Genomic DNA, 14,679 nt, shown 5'->3' on the forward strand with positions numbered 1-14,679 from the left:
TTACTATAAAAATACAGTAGTAAAAGGCTGTACAGGCTGAAGAATAGGACGATCAGCAGCAGCATCCAGTCATATGATGACTAAGGACTACAGAACAATGTGTACATCAACATCAACAGGGTCCCAGGACTTCATTTTTCCACTCATTCATCCATCTGGTGATCTGTCCATCCCAAAACTCTCCGTCCATCGCCCAGCTGGCTTTTGGCGTGGCGCTCTCACTTTACTTGGTGTCCATCGTCGTCCTGCTCTCGCTCTCTTTACTGTATACACACATTCGCGCTCACACTCACGCACACTCAGAGACACGCTCGCCGTACTGGCTCAGCGTCTGGACAGGTCACCTCCTGTGAGGAGGAGAAACAGCGAGACTGATGGAATCACAACGTCACTGTTGTTTTCTCTAATAACTGAATTCCTCTGCAGGATAAAAGCATCTTATCTTCATGTGGTAATGTGTGAACAGCAAGACTTGAATTATTCTGTGAGTTTCCATTTTTGAACTGCATTCAAAAATCTGTTCCATTACATCTACTGCCAATGCAAAATATATTATTTGAAATGCATTTATAATATGAATTGCATCAACCAAAGTACATGTAACAAAATCCCAACAGAAGCTGAAAAATGTATCCATGTAAGTGAACTGTAATGAGAGGAAGCATCAGGTAAGAAATGAGAAAACTTGCAGTGGCAGTTAATATGACTAAGTGTGTGTAAGAGCGTCCACAATTATCAAAGATTGATTGCCGTGGCGACCATATCCGTCAGACGTGATGTCCAGGGGAGTGTCGATCTGGGACGGTAATATGAGCTGGGGGGTGTTCTGTGTCGTATGTGGCTACATCCAATTAACTAACGCAATCAGCCATGTTGATGAATGGATTAGCACATAATTGCTTCAGAGGTGGGATCCTTGATTGAATTATTCATGGTGGGCAAAGGCAAATGTGTGTTTCGCTAAGATTAGAGTGCATGCATGTGTGAGAATCAGTGTAAATATATGCATGTCAGTGATCATGTATGTGTCTGCGTGCATATGTAGTGCGTCAGCCTGGTGCTAATTGAAAGTGACTGAGAAATAGTAGAGAGAGAGGAAGAGACAGACATGATGGTTGGTAGGTTACAGCCACCGACTGAGCTGCCTGTGTTGATATGATCAAGATTTTAGATGTTTAAGTGATTGAGAATTACTGTATCCAGATCTATTGGTGTAATTATAATAATCTGATAAATGCACATACAAGATAAAAAGGCTATACAATAAAAAAAGAGCCAATCCAAGTGTAGGTAAATCAGTTCAACAATTCATAGATAACTTGTTAAAGTAAGATTAATTGTGTGTTTAATCAGATTTATCAAAGAGTCTTCATTGTATAATAAAGCCAGACACTCATGACCTCAGTTTTATGATCCCCACATCAGCACGTGATTGTTTTCAATCTCTAGTCATGTTGCTGATGTTTCAAAATAAAATGCATTGATGTGAGGAACCAAGTTAGCTGCAGGAGAATTATTGTGTTTTCTGGCTCACGTGATGTTAGCCTATATTAATGAAGCCACATCTGAGGAACAGGTGCAGAGTGGCAGCAGTTTTTTGTGCTTTTTCTATTAAATCTTCCCACGGCTAAAATGCAATTATCATGTGAGAAAAGCCGTGAAGCACATTCTGCAGCATGCTTTGGGATATGCATATTCTTTACTCAAATTCATAATCAGTCATTCCTCTGTGACTGCTGGGAAGCTGAATGTGTAAACATGTCACACGCAAACATTTTTACATGAACTGAGATGCTCGGCTCTCACACGGCCACATTCATTATTCTCCACCTTGGCAGCTGGTGCATTCGCAGCTGTGTATGACGGGCAGGACGACCGGCTCGCTCTCCCCGCTCTCACACTGCAGGCTGAGGAAACGGACCGGGTTGTCAGGGTCCAAACGGTAGCTACAGCACTCACAAACTGACTGGAGGTAGGGCTCCTGTAGACGAGGAGGGAGGAGAAGAGAGAATGAAATGATGGGTGAGTGAAGAGAAAGGAGGAGAAGAGGGGAAAGGGGGATAAGGTGAAGCAAGCTGATTAGGAGACTGGAATAGGAGGACAGTAGGAAGGGACAACTTCAGAAGATGGGATGGAGGGAGAGAAGAGGAAAGGAGAGAACAGAGAGATGATGCGTGAAAGAGGAGGAAAATGTAGCCAAGGAAGAAAGGAGGAGGAGAGAGGAGGCAGGTGGAGAGACAGCATGGCTGGCCGTATACAGTATTGATGAAGTGTACTTTAGAGTATTTCCTGGGCTGCATCTGAAAATACAAAATCGCACGTGACACTGGCTTAAAACTGGAAATATTTTTCATTTTAACAATGAATCAGATGGAGATGTGTAATGTGAAAGTGGTCGCTCAAAGGTGGTGATAATTCTCTGAGGCTTCTTCAGTGTGAGCCTCCTTCAGCTAATTGTTTTTACTGTCCAGCAAACTCCACTCTCATACGTTTCATTCTAGGCATCTGTACGGAGCAAACAAGCTCTGATCAGCCCACTGTACACGGCCCATCCCCAAACAGCAGACATTTAGCCAAGAGCTGCTAAAATTAGTCGAGCAATTAGCAGCGAAGGAGCCAGATGTTTTTGTCAGGAGTTGGTTGAGACCAAAGCAAACGCAACTGGAAATGAATGCTAATTCTGCTCTGTTCTTTTCTAACATGTTTTTCAGGTTGTTGTGAAGTTCTTCTGCCCTTAAGTAGCAAGAAAATTAATTAATGCAACTATGAAGCACATGATTATACAATTCAGAGAATATCAGTTAACCTAAAGCACAGTTAATTGTACATTTTCGGCAAATCGAGGCAGAGCTAGAGGCCGTAAACACAGCACTGACATGCTTTCACCAATATACAGTGGTTATGGCAAAGGTACTAGCCATCAGTTGCTTATTTTCACATCTGAATACAATAATCACTCATCTTCTAGCTCTGGGTTGGTCTCCAGTTATTTCCGCGGGAAATATCTGCATATTTTGTCAGCCTGTTGTTTGGTGCTGGACAGGTAGCCTTCAGTAACCAAAACAATGAGCTGAAAGATGCTAAAAAGCTTCATAGTGATGAGGAGAACTGCAAACTAATGCAGAGGTTCGTGACTGCAAGCAACACCTTTCAAATTCCACATGTAGTGGGCACTTGGTCCGTTTTAAATGTAAAAATACAGATAGACAGGAAGACAGTTGACTTGTCAAATTCAACTGATAAAAAAAAGCTTAAAAGAACACAGAAAGCTACAGAAAGCTAAAACACAATACAAGCACAAAGCTGGGAATTAGATAATAATTCAGCATTTTTCGTAACTGCTGAAATACAAAAACCCAGCCTGCTTTGCATGACAGAAGGCAGCTTCTTGAAAGGTGGACTCATGCGTCCAATTAATGCAGGCGAAGACTCAAGCAGGAGAGACTGTGGGAAAGTACAATGCATGCAAGCACACAATGATAGATAATAGAGGGAGAAGCAGATGACAGGAGGGAGGGAGTACAGGATCAAAAACTGAAAAGCACCTTCAACTTCTAAGTAGCAGTTATTAGTGCTTCATACACCTTGAGACGTCCACAGTGTGTGTGTGTGTGTGTGTGTGTGTGTGTGTGTGTGTGTGTGTGTGTGTGTGTGCTGCATGCATACGTCTGCTGGTGTTGGGAAAAAGCATGTGATTCCTGTGAACGTATCCCTGCTTCTTCCAGTCCTGCTGATCAATGAAAAGGGAACTTCTCTGTGCTGCCTAGTCACCGGTTACCATCCCTGGTTGCCACAGTAACAGAAGGTAATGACACATTTGGCTGAGCTGATGTTTATTTTTACTAATCTGACTGACTCTATTTTTACAGTGGAGATGCACGGATGCCAAGGAAGAACAAAGTCACCATGGTGATGATGTGATGAGCTCGCTGTGTTACAAGATAAGAAAAGACAACAAGTGAAGGCTGCGAAGAAAAAAGGAGAAGAAAAGCTGATCACTAAAACTCCACACGTGAGCCCTGCACAAGACTCCTATTCAAAACATCCATATTTAGATCAGTGGTGGTGACTCAACTGCTGAATTATGTATTTTTGTTTACCTGCGTTCACGTCATCTGTGTGAGCTGAGTGTATACCTAACTGCGGCTGGCAGGAGGCAGAGACTGTCAGAAACTGTGAACTGTACCCTGTTTATCGATGAAGAAGTGAGATTGCAGCAGGTGTGAGCAGCTGAATGGGGCCACATGTTTGATTTCGTTTCGTTGTGCAAAAACTCTCTTAACACCCTGATGCCAGGTCATGCTTCAGGAGGAAAACAGATGGCCAATTTGGCTGCACAGTGATACTGTTTTACTGCTTTTCTGGCTCTTTGTATCCATAAGTTTATTATTACAGGTAGGCAGACATACCTAATTAAATGAATACTGCAGAAGATCCTAACTGCACAGGCTGAAACGGCACCATATGATTAAACACAACTGACTGTGCAGCCCTGAAGAGCAAACAATAACAACCAACAGCTTTTTCTGTTCCACTTCTGGTCCCTTTTAGTCCACTTTGCTGGCTGTATTGTTATTTATAGCGCTACCAGTTGATGTTGAGATCAATACTTGTCAATAATGCCTCATCAGAGAGTAGCATCTCCTCTGTGTGTGTGTCTGTGTGTGTGTGTGTGTGTGTGTGTGTGTGTGTGGATGCCTCTTCTGCGTACCTCCAGGATGACATCAGTCCTCGACAGACAGCGTCCCCTGCAGAAGCTGACCTCCACGTTGTCAAGCCGACAATCTCCCTTGGTGATGTTCCTGACCTGCACATAGCGACGACACTCTGGCACGGGCTCGCCTGATGGAAGCGCAGAAAGGAGGAAGAGGGGAGGAAAAGGGGCAAAACGAGATAGGATGGAGGGCAAGGAAAAGCAGATTATGAAAAGCCAGTAGAAAGAAAATGGAGACGGGGTTTTTCTGTGTATGCATGAAAAAGCTGGAGGAAAACGACAAAGGAAGAGACAGAGCCAGAGAGCACAGTGACATTGCCACGCTCCCTCGCAGCATGTGACATTTCCTCCTCTGGGAGAAAGATTAAAACCCCAATGTAGGTTAAGTAATGTAATCTCACACTAATTGTGGACTGCAGGTTTTTAGCCTGCTATAAAATTAACTATAGAACATTCAAATCCAATGAAGGTGTTTGAAAGTCATGACATGGACTAAAAGGAGCCATAGTGATTTTTTGTATGTTTTTGTGTTTTATTTCAATTGTTCCATTTCTTTGACACACCACAGAAGTGTAGCTTCTGTGTTTTACTGACCTTTAATCACATGCTTCACATCATTTATCAGTCTCATCCTTTCTGATGGAAAAGCTGGGGCATGTTAATCCTCTCAGGTTCATTCATTTATTCAGGGAACTGAATGTCTACTTTTTAGACCCCAAATATATCTGTGACATATGTTTGATCTCTGAACACAGACTGTATGTTGATTTGTGGGATTGGTGATGTGTTTTTCTGCATACTGTGTGTTGTACTAACCTGGAAACTGCTTCCTGCAGACTGGACAGCAGCTGCCTGGTTCCTCCACCTTGACCTCCCCCTGAGTGACAGATAACAGTAGCTGCCTTTTTAACATTCTTAGATCAGTCTCGATGAAAAAGCACAGGTGAATAATACAACAAGTGATCAAAAATAACCTCCAGCACCCTGTCAACACAATGAGCACACATGGAATATACTGTACACATTCTTCAAAAGGACAAAAAGATATAAACACATACATTTGATGGTTATTCCATGCAACAGCTGAGATATTTCTGTATATGTCTGTGCCAAAGGGGCTGAACAACATTCAGTTAAAAAGACAAATCAGTGGAAAAGCTGTGTGAATCGACTATGTTAAACATCAGTCGCAGTCCTCAACACCCAGAGCACAACTGGTTTTCCTTCTAGCCAGTTTAGGACTGACTTTGACCTGGGACACCATGGCTCATGAGGACCAGGGTTAAGATCCAGCATAGACATAAGGAGAGGAGAGGAAAGGCAGAGAGACAGAGCATCACTCCAGCTAAAAGATCGGAAATGGAACAGATATTAAAAAGGCAAAAAGTGAGAAATCCAGACCAAAAATAGCGAAAGAGCAAGAAAGTGACATAAGGACACAACAGACGTAGACAGAGGGAGCAAAGTTACTGAGGGAGAGTGATCCAGAACAGTGTGGAGAAAAGCAGGGTGTCCTGTGGTGTGCCTGTCTCAGAATAGCTGCTGTTAAAATGCAGACTCAAACACACACACACACACACACACACACACACACACAGTCTGACAGCAGGCTTCAACACCAGTCTCTGCTCAGCCCTGAAACGTCACCCATCTATACCATTTCTCTTACACACAACGCACTTTACTGTTCAGCCCAAAGACTTCTCCTCCCACTCTGCAGCGCCGCCAGCCTCCCCTCAGGGAGGGAGGGAGTCCACTAGCTTAAAGGGTGGTACATCACGAAGAGGACCATTTTAAGTCCTTCAAGTTAAGAGTCTATGTTTGTTTGCATCTGTATGTGTGTGTGATGTGGCAGAGGGTAGAACCTATGTGAAACGTGGATTGCTGCACTGGGTTGTACCAGCTATACGTAAGTTCTTTCGTTGCCTAGTTCGAATGTCATTTCTAACTTGAGGACCAAGTTTACAGGCTACTAACACTTCAAAAAGGTTGCACCAGCTGAAATAGTCCCAAAGTACATATAAGTTTCAACTTAAGTCTTATACCTAGCCTTTAGTACGTGTACAGTCCTCCGTAAAGTGGCTGGCATGGAGCGATGTTCTGAACAGTGGGACAGCTTGGAAGATGAGGAGGAATGAATTATACCGTTTTGTGCCTGCAACAAATTCTCTGTGATAGTACACAAACAGATGTCATCACTGCAGTATTCTGTCATAGGGCAAAGCTACTAACTTGACTACAACTGAAATAAAACTCTAACATTATAGTGTTGGCGAGCAAATAAATAGAGTTAATTAACTTCCTACTTGACAACTATTTCTAACAGTTTGCCAGTATGTGCTGTCATTATGGTTGTTATAACATTACTATTCCATCGATCCATAATCATTTCATCTGCCTATATATATATAACCTTTATATTACTGTGTGCTGTAGTTGATGGTTTCACCACTCAGTGCTACCATTATTTTGCATTGCTTCAGATTGAGGTTGCATATTTATCATGTAATCATAATGCTTTGTCCTAGTCTGACACCCCCACAGTAATAAACACTGCATTAAGAACAGTGTTTTTCACTGACTCCAATTCCACAGGAAGTGAAAACGTTCATTTCTGTGACAACATTTTGGCTAGTTTGGACACACTGCAGTAGTTAAGATGAATCTTAAGTCTTCCTGGTGCAACCAAACAATGACAAAGCTTTAGTATGAAACTAACTAGCTTCAATGTATCGTTTAGCGTCGACGTTGCACCCTAACTTAAGAGAGACCTGATGCATAGCTGGTACAACAGGACACTTTTGGTTATTTCAAGGGCCAGGGCACTTGGCATTGACAGTAAATGTTAGTGGAATTTGTGTTGTCTCCAGGCTGAGAGACAGAAATCAGAGAGAAATCAGCAGTTTATCAACTGATTTAATAACAAAACCTTGAACACATAACCTTGGAAAGGTGCACCCAGCAGAGAGGTGGGGGCATGTTAGCAGACTTCAAATTGAAGAAAGTAATGTGCTTCACTGTAGGCTGACTCCTAAATAACAGAGCACACTGACAGGAACCAATTCTCATCCTGTCTGGAGAGGGAACACTAACTGACCTTTTCATATTGGCCAGAATAAGGACTGCTTTCACTGACGCATAACTTAGTGCAGCCAGGAGGGAGGGCGAGGGATTTGAGAATGCAAGCAGAAATAGTTACACAGCTCCGAGCCCCTCCAGAGACACAGGGCACCGGCGTAAAGACCTGGGTACACCACAAGCGAAACACTTAGTAGACTGTCTACTTTGTGGAACTCACTGTGCAATCAGCCTCTCCTTAAAACTTCTGGATGTCAGCAGAATGTATTTTTACCCTGGCCTTTATACAGCCCTGGTGTGCTAAAGATATAAATTCAGCTTACTGTGTCAAGGATGAGACAGACTTTTCTACTGAGACTTTTCTCAACTTCATCACCATGGAGATCATTTATTAAAAAAGGAAAAATCTTAACTGAGGGGAGCCTTAGCCACAAACAGTGCATCTTCAACATCGTCATACCCTTCTCCTCTATCTGCCTGGACAGGATCTGTGTTTGTGTGGTACCAAAAGTTCCACCTGTCTCAACGACAATAAAAATGTGTTCATATTTTATGGAGTTTATTTTTTTCTTCATCTGCCTCCGGTTGTACAGAGCGCATGCATAATTGACAAGCGGCTCGCCGTCCCCTGCGAGATGAGCTGTTAACCACTCATAGGCAGATGACTGAGCATTGTCTGTGAGTTGAGGGCAGATTTTTTTCTGTGAAGGGACTGTCACCAGTAATGACAAGCATGCACTGATACACACAATCCCTCGTGCATGACAATTACTCAAACCAAGTAAAATGCTGCAAAAAGTTGATTGTGGAATATTTTGAAATCTACAGATAATAATATATTGGACATATAATGTTCTTAAAACATACTAAAAATTTGAGCTATAGCTAAAAAAGTGCTTTACATATTGTAAATGGTGCCATTCATTTTGCAGAATCTCAGCTTTACTAAATACTGGATATGTTGAATTGGTATAACTCAATTATGCTTAATGAGGAAACCAAGTTGCAGTGCTTCATGGGAGGTGAAGGGGCACAGTAAAAGAAAAAGGGCAGGCTCGTGGGAGGATCGGACAGCCAGGTATTGATCTACCTCAGCCAGCGCCTTGCAGAGAACATCCCACATATTCATCAGGGAGCAGAGCATCTTCTCCCTCGCGCAGAGTAAATGAGATGTTTGTGACCAGCAGAGACGCTGCGTGACTTGTACCAATCCGGGGCAGCAGTGGCAGTTGAATGGACTGATGTGTTTGTATGTGAACCTCAATCTCTGTTTATCTGCCTTTGGATGCAGTGGGTGCATACACACATACACACACCTCTGCAGAGGAGCAAATACCTACAAACAGCTTTTAGCTACATGCCTTTCTCAGAACCTAGAGAAAATGGTGACGGCTGGAGTTTTGCACTGTACTTTGTGCAGGTGTCTGATAGTGTCAGCTAGTGCTTCCACCTCTGTGATTTCAGCTCACCTTTGATGCATCAAAATTCCCCAAAGCGGGCTGTTAGTCTGCTATTACTATTATCATTCACAACACAGCCCACAACCAGTTTACTGGTTCTAATCCTGCACAAAAAGAGTCACAAGATACATTGAAGGGCTGCCAGGATAATTATCAAGGTAGGAAATAAGAAAATCTCCTTTCTAATCTTCGCCTTTTCTCATACTAAATACTTGATCTTTACTTGCCTTTATGGAATTGAAACATTCTGATAAGAGAAAATCATGCTTCGACTGAACTGTCTCCAACTCATAGGCATTGCTCTGTAATGAAGACTTGAAAGTATTCAGGGGTTACACGCAAAAAGAGTTGGGGTTCATCGGCCTCATCTTTTACAAAACCCAGCATCTGTGGTTTAAAAGGTGCCTGGTGTAACAACAGATCGAAAATCTGCAACATCAGCACCGTACAGGCTGGCTGTGAGAGGAATCAACCTTACAAAGAGACGCAGACAGAGTCACTACCATCTATATGCTCCTCCACTTAAATGATGGCACGTGCCTTGCAGATGAAGAACAGACAAAACTCAGCACATAGCTCTGCAAAACAAGCTGAAGTTACAGCTACAAGAGGTCTCTCTTGTAAAACAGAGCTTGATCTCAGTGAGACTCACTTAATACGTAAAGCTTAACAAAATAATTAAATTAAGGAAAATGAAAACTGAAGATACTCACTTTGAAACAACAGAGATTTGTCGGCTGGAAGACATATTGTTTGTACTGAGGCAGCTATTGCTCGCTCTAATATATCATGGTGTACAAGCCCATTGAGAGCAAAGATGCAAGAGAGAAACATTTTTCTGGTATTTGGGATTATCCAAAAACTCACATTCCCATGTAGTTCCTGAATCTATTAACAGTTTCTCAAGTTATTTTCCAGAGAGATGTCATGATGAAATACATTACTATTCCAATAAAAAATGACACACTCTGTGATTTTGGTCCTACCACCCACTTGTAGTGCCTCTGAGGGATCTTTGAAAAAAGTGTTTAGAAACATACAGAATAATTATGCCTCAAAGCGATCAATAAATGTGTAAAAGCACAAAAACACAATCAGACAGATATAAAGTTAGTTAGAACTGCGTGTCAGTGTGTGTGTCTCACCTCATCGCAGTGGAGAGGCGGACATCTTAACTGGCACTGTTTGTTCCCGTTCACACAGCGACATGACAGGCAGCCCTCCTCCCACTCTGATCCTGCCTGGCTCACACACACAGAAACACACAAAATACCTACATTTACTCACTAGACTTCTTGAAAAGCAGGTAACATGATCATGCCAATGACAACAGCCTGTTAGTCTCTCCTTCACACACCCTCACATTCTTAGTCAGTACAGGTTTGATTAAGCGCATATCTCAGGATCGAGTATTCAGTGAATCCACTAAAGCTCTGGCTGCTCCCTTGTGCATAATTTAGGTTATGGGGCCCATTATGATGCTGTAATTAGAACAACACAAAATACAGACTACATTATATATTTTATGTGTGTGTGTTAGCTATGGGAGTCATTAACAGTGCTCAGTTTTTATCCGTACAAAAGCACCCATTAGGGAGTTCCTTTGTGGCTCACACTGAGCCATTTGGTGCCATATTCATGAGGTAGTTGATTAGAAAACCATGGAGGGTCTTTAAATGGACATTAGTCATCACCAGCTGACAGACACAGAGAGAGAGAAATACAGTAGACGGGCAGAAAGAAAGAGATGAAGAGAACAAGACTGAGATGGGTTGAAGATGGGCGGGAAAGAAAGAGAGAAAGAGGAAGACTGACAAAGAGGGGAGAAAGAGGGATGGAGAAAGTGAGAGATCACACTTAAATCCTGCAAAGAAAGTAGAAGAGGGACTGGTGAGAGATAAAGCAGAGGTATGAGAAGATAAAGAGAGAAATAAAGACGGAATGATAGAGAAAGGCCTGAAGAAGAAACATCAAAAGGGGGAATCTGACCACATGTCAGTGTATGATTAATTCTTATAATCCTATAATATCCCCTTCATCATAAATAATTCCTGGCAGGCTTGCCAAGTTGCGGTGCAAGTGCCGGCTTTCTACGGCACTTTCTACATAATTGATGAGGCTGAGGGCTGGAGAGGCATTGTGGTGTAATGTGGCCTGCAGGGCATGTCACTCATCTTCTAATAGGCCCTTCTTTATGAGTAAATAACACAATGGGAGTGAATGGGAGGGAGCGTAAACAACATGTGAATGGCAAGGTTCAGACAAACGCAATTATGAGGCAGGCACAATGGGTACAAGCAGCCAAGTTAGCTGGGCAGCAGATGTCTATTTACTTTCGGCATAAGCCGTGTGTGTGTGTGTGTGTGTGTGTGTGTGTGTGTGTACCTCCCGCAGAACGCCCTGGTCATGGCAGGGGCAGAGGGCAGGGATAACACACACGCCCTCCATGTTTCGGTACAGTCCCTCCTGACACACGCAGCCCTCGGAGGAGTGGCTGCAGTTGACGGGAGACGAGTAAATGTCCTGGCAGCTCCTCTCACACAGCGGGTCCTCCTCGGACAGGCTCCTCCTCCACTGCTCCCCGACAGGACACGCTGCCGAGGAGGAGGAAAGGGAAAAGAGTGAAGTGAGTGAAAAAATGTGTCACGGAGGAGAGGAAAAACAGAAAATCAAAATGAGGTGTGGACAGACAATGTATTGGATTTGGGAAAGTTTACACTCCAGCAGCCCTGGACCAATGTCACCTGAGATATCGCTTTATTTTCCAAACACATCAGTTAGTCCTGGCAAGCCTGCATCATCCGCATACCTCTAGTAACATTAACGTATTCTGTACATGGTATTTACGATCAAGCGTGTTAGCAAAGCAGCCAACCAGGTTTATAGTTCCGTAAAGTTTGATCTTACATTTGTCCTCATTGTATTTATATCACAGGGACAGTTAGATCTATGAGGCATCACAAGAGCGATGCTGTTCCTTCATTTCCATGCCTTCTATATGGATCATGTAGACGGATGATGACATTTTGCCTGTGATATGCAGTTTCAGCCACAGTCCTCTAGCATTTTATCATGTACAGTATGTGCCATGCATGTGCATCATCTGCATACTTATGACCCCTTTACAGGATTCTCATTTTAAAACATGTCGATTGGACAAATTCAAGTTAGGCGGAGACAGTATTTCAAACCAACACATGAAGCTTAATTATCTAGGTAGCTATAGGTAACAACATCCACCAGCACAAATTGTCAATCGTCAGCTGACAACCACAACAGTCACTGGTTAGAAAGAGAATCCTGTGTTTGTAGACCTGTGTCTGAAATCAAGGACCTATTGCTCCAAAAACACGCAGAGCGAGAGCAGAAAGCTTGGAAACAGGGGCTGTTACAAGAAGCCTTGCATGAATACTGGTGTCATTATTAACATCATGGTTTTGATGATCAGCTCCATCCTCCTCACTCACCACAGTCAGGGGCCACGCAGGTCGTGGTGCGGTGGTCAGGGCCGTTGCATGGGGCCCCTCCATACCGGCTGGCCTGCAGTATGATTCTGGTGGAGCTCTGTCGCCCCGTACCACAGCTTGCTGAGCACGGACTCCACTGGGACCAGCTGGACCACTCGCAATCCACTGCAGGAGGAGAGGGTGGGAGAAGACTATAAACACGTCATGTCAGGGTTCATCTTACCTTCATTTACCTGCAGCATATAGAAAATAATCCTCCTTTGAGCACTGTTCCATATAAATCTACAATGACAGGTATTATGCCCACATGGCTTTTTATCAAAGCCATTTGTTAACTGCAACACCAACCTGAAATAATGTAGAGATCGGCAACAGAACAAAACCCCAAATGGCCAAAACCCCAATAAATTTTCACCAAAGACTCATGATTTGATTTCAGAGGTCTCTCTTCAGAAAATAGAGCATTAACAGGAAGGAGAGATGGAAAAACACAAGGAGAGATAAAGATGAGGAGAGTGAAAAGGAGAAGGCCAGAAAAGGGACTGAAAATATGTTTGTATGATTCCTCCTCTTTGAAAGAGACAGTCAGTGTTGGATTTTAAGGAAAATATCAGAATTTGTCAATCCAGTTCTCAACACTTTAATCTAACAGAAATAACCTAAAACAGTTCAAATCTCTACATCTGCTGTACTGAATTTCACACAGTGCAGTGTGGTCATCATGCTGGCTGATTTATCTGCTGTATTCATACAGTGGTTTATATCAGTCTGAGAATGTGGCTCACTTTTGATGTAGCTTCTGTGATTTGTGTCTGCAAGTTTCCCAAATATAAAAGTGCATGCTGTGTAGTTTCTCATTTGGACTCGAAGTGTTTGAGATGATTTATCTTATGAGAATTTATATCAATCTAATTTCTTTTCTTTTCTTTTTTTTTAAATTCTTATACATTTACGCTATTGACTGTCAGGGGCCAAACCAGTTTGTACACCTGTGTGTCACTAAAGAGCACATGCACTCTTCTCTTATCAATGTGAGCAGTTTTAATAAAAGATGATACTATTTTTACCGGCTGTGTGCCGTCACTACCACAAGCACTTTGTTTATTTGTTCTGACAACCTGATTTCTGTTAAATTGAAGTTCCATTGAAAGCTGTAGGAGGCGACACTCCTCAAACACTCCAATCAACACTGTTCTTAGCAGAGAGGAGGATAAAAGGCACTGCTGAGCAGACGATGACAGATAAAAACCTGGGTCAAATCACACAGCTATTCACACATCCAACTCTCTTATGAGGACATGAGGGGCTGCACTTTCTGACAATTGACTCCTCATTATCTCCCAGCTCGTTCTCCCCCTGCTAGTTCAAGATGGTATCGCGTGTTTACGAAACAAAAACCCAGTAATGGCCTTTGTAGGCCGTGATTGATGTGACTGTCGCTCAGTTATTTGAGCCAACTGTTGCAGCAGCTGTTACTAACTATAGATAGCTTGACATATCTGTCATGGTCCTGACAGTTCAACCAAAGATCGTTGTCACTGGTGCGTTCACTGCGAAAACAGAGAGGCCCTATAAAGTGCAAGAAATGCGTTCGGTAAGAACAGCTGTGAGGGAGCACTCACCATCACAGAGCTCGGAGGTGCAGTTGAACACCCCTCCCTGGCAGACGCTGGAGAAAGTTAGAAAGAGAATCAGGTGAGGGAAGTAATATGAGGGTCAAATTAGTGAGGTTGATATTACTGAACACTGAGACACCAAAGCAATACCTTCATGTCACACAACTGTGCCCATCAGACTATATTAAGTGAGTATCAAAACCACTGTGAGGGAGATGAAATGACTTACGGCATGTCTGCCGAATGCCAGACTATCTATTACAGCAGATATCATAGTATCAAACTGGATTGTTGCTGACTGTATAGGTGAGACAATGAAATTCAACTCTGCCGATGCTCCACAA

At 42.9% G+C, this 14,679-nt stretch overlaps 1 protein-coding gene across 1 annotated transcript in view; it reads right to left on the reverse strand.

Moving 5' to 3' along the window:
- Positions 1-324: 324 nt before the first annotated feature.
- Positions 325-14,679, reverse strand: part of sspo (SCO-spondin) — a 78,419-nt gene continuing 64,064 nt past the window's right edge. Inside the window, exons 110-117 of the mRNA XM_041961775.1 lie at positions 14,342-14,388; positions 12,720-12,884; positions 11,638-11,846; positions 10,398-10,493; positions 5,531-5,591; positions 4,712-4,842; positions 1,831-1,981; positions 325-347 (exon numbers count right to left, since the gene is read on the reverse strand). Of these exons, the coding sequence (XP_041817709.1) occupies positions 325-347; positions 1,831-1,981; positions 4,712-4,842; positions 5,531-5,591; positions 10,398-10,493; positions 11,638-11,846; positions 12,720-12,884; positions 14,342-14,388 (883 nt within the window). The remainder of the gene's footprint in view (positions 348-1,830; positions 1,982-4,711; positions 4,843-5,530; positions 5,592-10,397; positions 10,494-11,637; positions 11,847-12,719; positions 12,885-14,341; positions 14,389-14,679) is intronic.

Source organism: Chelmon rostratus, chromosome 20, assembly GCF_017976325.1.
Source record: "Chelmon rostratus isolate fCheRos1 chromosome 20, fCheRos1.pri, whole genome shotgun sequence".
NCBI classification, from domain to species: domain Eukaryota; kingdom Metazoa; phylum Chordata; class Actinopteri; order Chaetodontiformes; family Chaetodontidae; genus Chelmon; species Chelmon rostratus.